Here is an 8,855-nt window from a genome sequence, read left to right as displayed (position 1 = left end):
GTCCAGTCACACAGGGTGGATCTGTTTTAACTCTGGAGACTGATAACCCAACTGCTGATAATGTACCTCAAAGTCTAAAGAGATCAGATTTCATCTTTTCGTCTCGGTAACTTTGTAATGTTTTATTCCTGTTTGTTCCAGTGCTTTCTGAAGCAGCCTGGGGTGTGCAAAGTGAAGGATTTCTATTAACTGTAATTGCTTTAATATTTGGGACTGTGTCGTTTGATGCAGTCCCCACTGTTGGGCTTCTGTTCAGGGGGTTGGGGGGGGGACACTATACCAAAAATATTCCTGGGTTTAGTGATGTTAACTCATCTGTGCTGGAGATGAGCCCTGGCAGGAGCTGTCCTGCCTTTGAGGGTAGAGTGAAACTCTTCCCTGGTTTGCAAAGGAAGGTGCTCCTGGCCAGGCCTGCATGGTGTTGGTTCATTCCCTGGAATACAACTGATGAAGTCTGGTTTATTTTTAAGTGACTCTTGTTCATCATTTATGATCTGACTGTTACTGAAATGTGTGGGTATCTCAGAAATAACAATGTCTGTGTGCTTCCATTTCTGAATCTGAGGTCTGAGAGTGAAACCAGAAGTGGTTACCAAAAAATGCATCCAAGTATATTTTCAGTTTACTTCCATTTTGTCCTTCTGCAGTTGCTGACGTTGAGCAGTGTGGTTTAGAGCTGGGGAAAGCTCCTGTCTTGCAGCTCAGATTTGATGGTAGAGGGTTAAGCTGCTGATCGTTTTGGAAATGCTTAAGTTTTGTTTATGTAAAAAAATACTGTGCATCTTATCTCCCTCTGCCCTTCCTCCTTCCCTGAATGGTCCCGTTTAGGAACAGGGTCTGTGCTCTTTGGAGGCCTTTGAATTCAGGAAATGACAAAGTATTACTTGATAAATTCCATCTTTTTCTCCACTGCTTCCATTTCTGATGCAATTGATGGCCCTTGACTGCACTGGGTGAGGCGATACCCGAAGCTCATCACAGCTTTCAGATTCCACCCAAACTGCCTGTGCTGGTGCTCCCCTGTTTGGGGGAGCGTCAGGAATCAGACCCAGCCCTTTCCCTGGTGGTACAAAAACTGCTGGAGAAATTCCCTCCCAATGCAAGCTTTAAATCTTGTTCCTTGCTGAGTTTGTTGCTGCTGTAAAGGGTCAACTCACTTGTGTGTCCTCCAGGGTGAGATGAGGCTTGACAATCTTTATTTCAGCATGCCAGTATAACCAGTTCTGTGAGCTCCAACAAATGTGAATAAGTTTACAAGGTGATATTTTTTTGTCAATTTTGTAAACAAGTTCAAATGAAGTTTACCATGTGCGTACCTGCTGTGTACTCTCATTTGTGCATGACTCAGTTTCTCTGCTGCCTTCTCCCACCTCTCTCGGAAAAATTTTCCTTCTAATCCTAAAACCTGAAGTTAAAACACTGCCATTTCTTCCTTGTCAACGGATGACACGAAATGGCTCATCAGCAAATCTCTGGGGAGTCGCCATCACCTGAAGTGCGCGTTTTTATGGGCAAATTAATCCTGCAGGAATGTCTCTTGACAGGGTGCATGGATGAAGCGGGCTCTACATCACCCCCTCCTGCCTGCCAGGTACTCACCCATCCTTTACCCCGGCCGGCGCTACGCCTTCCTCGCCTTAGTTTTAAAGGTCGGGAGCGATCGTCCCGGTGCCTCCGAGCCCGCGACCTTCGCTCCGTCCCTGCCCCGGCGCTGCCTCCCTGGAGGCGGCTCCGCTGCCCCGAGCGCCGTGCCGGGTGAGTCACGGCAGCCCCCGGGGCTCCACGGCCGAGCGGGGCCGGCAGCGAGGGCGCGGGGCCGGGCGGAGCGGGGCGGGCGGGGCGGAGGAAGTGACTCCTGNNCCGGGGCGGGGGCGGCGCGGGGCGGGCGCGGGCCGGCGCTGCGTGAGGGGGCGCGGGTGTCGGCGCTGTGCCTCGCCTGGTACGGGCTGAGCGCCGGCGGCAACGTGGTCAACAAGCTGCTGCTCGGCGGCTTCCCGCGGCCCGTCACCGTCTCGCTGTTCCACATCCTGGGGCTGTGCGGGCTCCTGCCGCCGCTGCTCCGCGCCTGGCGCGTCCCGCCCGCCGGCCCCGCGCAGCTGCCGCCCCGCGCCTACCCCCGCTACATCCTCCCGCTGGCCTTCGGCAAGTACTTCGCCTCCGTGTCCGCGCACGTCTCGCTCTGGAGGGTCCCCGTGTCCTACGCGCACACAGGTGAGGGCTGCGGCTGCCCGGGGGATGCCCCGGCGCCGGCTGAGCTCGGAAGGAGCTGCCCGCGGGGGTGTCCTGGGGGCCAGCGGGGATTCCTGCTCAGGGGGGTGACCTGCAGCCCGGTGTGTGCTGCTGTGGGCACCTGGGACAGTGCGCCGGTACCCAGGGTGGGTGCCCTGTGCCGTGTCCCGGTACCCAGGGTGGGTGCCCAGTGCAGTGTCCCAGTACCCAGGGTGGGTGCCCAGTGCTGTGTCCCAGTACCCCCCTGTGCTCGTACAGATATCCAGTGCAGTGTCCCAGTACCCACTGTGAGTGCCCAGTGCAGTGTCCCAGTACCCAGTATGTGCTGTGGGTGCCCAGTGCAGTGTCCCAGTACCCAGGGTGGGTGCCCTGTGCAGTGTCCCGGTACCCACTGTGAGTGCCCAGTGCAGTGTCCCAGTACCCACTGTGAGTGCCCAGTGCAGTGTCCCCGTACCCACCCTGTGCCCATACAGGTATCCAGTGTGCTGTCCCAGTGCCCACTGTGTGTTCTGTAGGTTCCCAGAGCTGTGCCCAGTGTGTGCTGGCAGCAGATCCAGGGGCAGTGCCCTGGTGTGTGCCCTGTGGGTACCCAGAGCTCCAAGATCCACTTGGTACAAGTGGCCAGGACAGTGACAGGGAGGGAGGACCCCTGCTGGGCTGGGCTGAGCCCCTGCTCCATCCCTCTGCTCACGGTGGTTGCTGGAGTTGTCCCAGTCCCCAGTGATGTTTTCTTGCTGTCCCCAGTGAAAGCCACGATGCCGATCTGGGTGGTGCTGCTGTCACGGATCATCATGAAGGAAAAGCAGACGACGAAGGTGCGGACAGGTTTGCTGAGGTTTCTTCTCTTGGTGCTGCTGTGCTGGCTGGGGGCAGCAGAGCTCAGGCTTTGGGTGGATTTTGTGACTGGAATTAGATCATGCAGATTTTAAAATCACTTTTCCTTTTATTGTGGGTATAAAATACATCTAAACAATGACCAGGGTGATGCTGTCTGATGCACTGGAGTTGTCAGTGTCTACTGAAGTCACTTTTCCTTGAACTACAGTAGTAAAAGGCTTGATCCCTACATCAGCAGGATGTATAAACTCGTTGAAATTCTTAGCAGATGCCATTTACCCTCTGTCCCTGCTGCAGGTGTACCTGTCTCTGATCCCCATCATCACTGGTGTCCTGCTGGCCACGGTCACAGAGCTGTCCTTTGACATGTGGGGACTCATCAGTGCACTTGCTGCTACCCTCTGCTTTTCACTTCAGAACATCTTCTCAAAGAAGGTACAGCTCTGTTCACAGCACTGGTGTCACTCTTCAGCAGGACAGGGTGTCATTTCAATTACATAAATGGGGTTTTTTTTGTTGGCTTTGCTGTCAGATGAACCCAGAGGGATGGTTGTTATTTTGTGTATTCCCTGCAGCTCTTCCTACCTGTTGAAGCTGTTGCACTGAGTTTATCCTGAGCCCTTTCTTTACTCTTCAACATGGATTTGATTTTTCTGATGGCAATTCAATAGTGCTTAAATTGAACAGTTCATTTAATGTATCTTGTTATATCAAATCATTCCTCTGTGCTGAACAAGTCACTGTCAACACTGGGCACTCCTTGAAACCACAGTAACAAAATTAAAGTGTGTGGTTTGGCTCTATCTTGTTACAAAATGGTTTCTGTTTCGTAGAGCTATTAATTTTAATTTTAATATCTTATTGATACTAAGAGCCATCACCCAAAAAAAACATTGTTTTTCAAAGAGACATCAGGTTTTCTTTGGTCACCCTAATAGGAAATTAATACTATAAGGGTATTTACTCATTTTCCTAACTTACCTGTCCCCTAAAGCAGTTTGTTTCCTGACTGCTGTTCAATAATGGCTCTTGTCAGGTGTTGAGAGATTCCAGAATTCATCACCTTCGGTTGCTGAACATCCTGGGGTGCCACGCTGTGTTCTTCATGATCCCAACGTGGGTTCTGGTGGATCTTTCTTCCTTCTTGGTAGAGAATGACTTGGTAAGTGCTGAATTTGGAGAACTGTTTGCTATTATGAAAGAAAAGAGAGAAAAAAACCAAACAAACTGCAGCACCCAACCAGAAAAGTGCTCTGAAGTGTTTCAGTGTAGTTCTTGTCAGCGTGGAAGGAAGTGTTGTGAAACACCTGCAAATTGTTTCACATGAGCTGACAAAGTGTTTATTGTGAGGATTCCTGTCAGGGTTAGGAGAGGCAGTTTATGGGCAGCATAAATTTCAGGAGTTGGGAACTGGAGGCAGGAACAAACGCTCCCAGGGTGCGTGGGGAATGTCCTCTGGCTTCTCTGAGTTGGGAGTTGCAAAAAGACTTGCAACTAATAAAGCAAAGAGCTTGGGGGCCTCTTTAGAGCTCAGTGCAGACATTCCTCCCTCCCATGGCAGGTAAAGAAGTGCCTCAGGCTGTGTTTGTGTTGTTACCTGAAACCTGAGATAATTTTTTTCTCCTGCTGTTTGCTTTGCCACAGAGCTCCATGTCTCATTGGTCCTGGACCTTAATGCTGCTTATAATCAGTGGATTCTGTAATTTTGCCCAGAATGTGATTGCCTTCAGTATCCTAAACCTGATCAGCCCCCTGAGTTACTCCGTGGCCAATGCCACCAAGAGGATCATGGTGATCACCGTGTCCCTGATCATGCTGCGCAACCCCGTCACCAGCACCAACGTCCTGGGCATGATGACAGCCATCCTCGGGGTCTTCCTGTACAACAAGGTGAGGCAGGCCTTGCTGTATGCACCAGCAAACACAGCTGAAGCAGTCCAGCAGCTTGGAATTATTGTTTGTACAAGAGCTCCTTGAGAAAAACAAAAATAGACAACACAGAGGGCACAAGGCTCCGTTGCAGAGGAGGGATGAGCATGGCCCAGGGCAAGGACTGGGGTCACACCAGCTGCTGGGCTTCTCTCAAAATTAAATGTTGATCTTAAGCTTTTCTTGAAAAGGGAAGTAACTCAGAATCTCTTGAGCAAAACACCAGCTTGTTTGTTTGGTGTGTGAGAGGAGTGAGGTTTTTATTAGAAGCCACTGATATTTTAAGACTCTAAGAAAAAAAGTGATGTGACTGTAGGACTGGCTGTTTTTTTCTGGGTATGGGAATATGTCTAGGTGATATCTTAGATGATATCTAAGAAAATTCACCTTCACTGAAGGGTTATCAGGCTGTGGCAGGGGCTGCCCAGGGAGGTTTGGGTGCCCATCCCTGGTTGGATGTGGCACTCAGTGCTCTGGGCTGGGGACAAGGTGGGGATGCAGAGCTTGGTCTTGATGATCTCAGATTTTCCTGTGGGAATCTTTAGAATTAGAGGTTCTGGGGAAAGCTGCAAAAGGGAGGTTTTAGAGACAGCAGAACTGCAATTAGAGCTAAGCAGTAGCCATAAGATTTGTCACCTAAAAAGTTATATGAGAATTAGAAAGTAAGGACAAATAGAACAATGGTCTGTGTATTAATGCTTGGATAGAATAACTCCCTAAGCTACAGAAAAGTAGATCTAGTGAGATGTTAGGAAGTTCTAAACTTAATAATGGAGCTCTGTGCATTGTGTTTTAAGGCTTACAAGCAGGTATCGCATTTGAAATAAGCAAGCATTGTTTTAACCAAAGGTATGTGTGCTTATAGTGCTTGGATAGATCTACTGCCAATTTGCTTTTGCTTTGTGTGATTGGTCAAAAACTTTACAGTGAGTTGTAACATTGAGTTCTTTGTCTGCTGCCTGGGATGTGAGCTGCTGGCATCTTCCCATTGCCATAACCATGTCATGAGAGTGATCCTGGAAGATAAAACAGCTTGAGAAGTGTTCCCCAGCAGCCCCATCCTGTTTGTGATGTGTACACAGACCCCCAGCAATATTTGCCCAGCCTGAATGATTCTGTGACAAATTCTCTTCCTTTCCCAGACTAAATACGACGCAAACCAAGAGGCAAAGAAGCAGCAGCTGCTCCCAGTGACCACTGGAGACCTGGTGAACTTGGAACGGCACCGAAACCCCCCTGAGAAGTCCCAGAATGGACTCGCAGCCTTTGGGGACTTCCAGTACGGCCGCAGCAACCTCCTGACAGAGCACTTCCAGCACAGCAGGCAGAGCTACCCAGCAGCCTACAACCTGAACCGTTTTGATATTTAGGATCCTGGCAGACAGGTACAGACTGTGATATCAAAGTGTCCCCAGCATTATCAGAAAACTTCCAGTACATCCATGAATGTCACCACGCCGCTGAACTGTGCGGGTTTGGCAGCGGGGCAGGTCCGTGTGGAGGGGAGTGGTGCAGGACCTGCAGCTGCTGCTGGGCAGAGCTTTAGACCTGGAACAGGCAGACCTGACACTGAACCAAACCCACAGAGCAGATCCTGGTGAGGTGCACGTGTCACTGCACAGTGGGACATCTGTCACTGCTCCTTTCAGAGTCTGCCAGCTCGTTGTTCTCTTGGCAGCTGAATTCTGGCCAGTATCTCCTTTCCATGCTGGTAATGTCACCTTTAACTTGTTCTCCAATAACGGTTCAATGATCCTTTTAATGAAGCTTTCAGGAAGAAATGAAAGCAAGGGGTACTTGTGCTGATCAGGATTGACTGAGGTGGATCAGCTGCAGGCAGGTAAACTCGAGTTCATCTCCAGCATCTGTGCAACTGCTTGTGGATATTCACAACTCTTGTGCCTCTGCCTTCAGCCCTGGATGACAAAGCAGAAGTGTTTCTGGAGGAGCAGGCAGTGGAAGGATTGATCTCTCCCAGAACTGCTTCAGGAAAAACACAGTTCTCCAAATCACTGCTCGTGGCAGAGAACAACCAAGCCCAACCTAAAATAATCATTGTTTTCTGAATCATGTAGTCCTGTAACTCCAGACATTGCTATCCCCTGGCCATGCAGGAAACTCCTTCACAAATAAAAGTGTTTGGAATAATATGATTTTATTTTTTTACTTGCTTCACACCTGTTCTTTCAAAACTGTTTTGTTGCTTTAGAAACTGAAAGGTGAAAGGTGTTTTGTTCTCAGTTTTATGCATAAGTTATGCTCTCTTACATGAGTTATATATTTTGAATGCATTGATTTGAACAATCATCATTATTAATTGTTTCTTAAATCTTTTTTAGCCCCTAATTGTTTGGGGTTTTTAAATTTCTTAATTACTTCTGTTGGAGTAGCTGTGTGGATTTAGCCTGACTTCCTGCTGATGCTGTAAGAAGTTAAATTTTGTATCCTGTGCTGTTCCTGCAACTCCCCTCGAATAGGAAATGAAAGACAAACTGTTTGAATCAGCAGTAAATAGATAATTTATGGTTAAGAACTGATTCAGTGTCAGTTCTAGACAAGGTGATTGTGTCTGTCAGGTACTGCATTTGTGCATGGAAGGGATGAAACTTGGCTTTCCTTCCTTTGAATGAAATTCCTTGGAATGAAGTGAAACCCATCCTGGAACTTGGGTTTCACTGAATCAGAATTTTCTGTCATTGCTTTAGTAAAAGATTTTAGGGGCCTTCTTTCCTTCCCAGACTGTTGTACAGTGAGACTTTGATAGCATAAGTTTTATGCTTTTAACCAGACACCAGTGACAAAACCCAGGGTGTGTCACAGAACACTCCTCTTATTTATTGCTTTAAAATGACCATTTCCATGATGTGAGATGATGATTTGGCTCCTTTCTGGATAATAAAGAATTTATTTTTAAGTGCAAAATCAAGCTGATTTTATTCTCTTGGCTGCTGGGGTGGTAGTTACATGAACAGCCTTCCACCAGAGAGTCCAAAAGAGGAAATGGTCCTTCTGAAACTTGAGAGATGGGTTAAAAATGCTGCTGTGTGTGAGCAGAACTTCTGGCTTTGACTGGAGTTCAGTGTGTTTGTGCTAGCTGAGAACTTGGGCTTTTGGTAGAAAATCGAAATAAATCTGTCCCTAACCAGAGTGAGCAAGGTCATGAGGAAGTCTTTCCTTCAGATGAAATTTCTTTTGCCTGTTCCAGTATTAATGACTGTATAATTACTTCTTTTGAATGCAGGGAAAATGCCAAATGTGTATTTCTAGGGCTCACTTCCCAACATTTCAATGCTTTCACTTACAAGTAACAAAGATTTGGACTCTGGATTTGGATTAGGTGCTGACTCTGCAGAGACTGATTTGAGGATGAGAGACTCAGGCTGAGATTTTCAGGAGGGGCTGAAGTTCTCCAGCTGCTCTCAAAGGCTGTGACCTGGTGAATTCCTGCAAATGCTGAATTGTGTCTTTGTGCCTCAGTTTCCCCTTTGGAAAATGGAGGTGATTCTTCTCTACATCACAGGGGGTAAAGTACCAGAAAAAACAGTGGCACTGGGGCCTGCAAATGCTGAATTGTGTCTTTGTGCCTCAGTTTCCCCTTTGGAAAATGGAGGTGATTCTTTACATCACAGGGGGTAAAATACCAGAAAAAACGTGGCACTGGGGCCCCAGAGATGTGCAGGCATCCTCTGAGCTCATCTCTCCATCACTCTGCTGTGCCAGGCTCCTACAACCTCAGCTGCTACAGGGAGTAAACAAACCAGATCAGAGGCTTTATTAAATATATTCAGATTTGTTTCCTTTTAAAGAGCATAACCAAACCTTTTTTGGCAAGTGTTTTCACAGTAAGCTTGCCCTGCACA

At 48.2% G+C, this 8,855-nt stretch overlaps 1 protein-coding gene across 1 annotated transcript; it reads left to right on the top strand.

Moving 5' to 3' along the window:
• The first annotated feature begins 344 nt into the window (after window positions 1-344).
• Window positions 345-7,917, top strand: SLC35E1 (solute carrier family 35 member E1). The gene is made up of 6 exons (XM_041417138.1): window positions 345-2,211; window positions 2,974-3,044; window positions 3,364-3,501; window positions 4,103-4,228; window positions 4,711-4,956; window positions 6,138-7,917. The coding sequence occupies exons 1-6, from the start codon at window positions 1,554-1,556 to the stop codon at window positions 6,363-6,365; spliced, it is 1,467 nt and encodes a 488-aa protein (XP_041273072.1). The 5' UTR covers window positions 345-1,553; the 3' UTR covers window positions 6,366-7,917.
• The last annotated feature ends 938 nt before the right edge of the window (window positions 7,918-8,855 follow it).

This window comes from Onychostruthus taczanowskii, unplaced genomic scaffold (assembly GCF_017590055.1).
Source record: "Onychostruthus taczanowskii isolate IOZ18803 unplaced genomic scaffold, ASM1759005v1 scaffold106, whole genome shotgun sequence".
Taxonomy (NCBI): Eukaryota; Metazoa; Chordata; class Aves; order Passeriformes; family Passeridae; genus Onychostruthus; species Onychostruthus taczanowskii.
The sequence above is the reverse complement of the archived record's forward strand: the minus strand, read 5'-3'. Positions and strand labels throughout refer to the sequence as shown.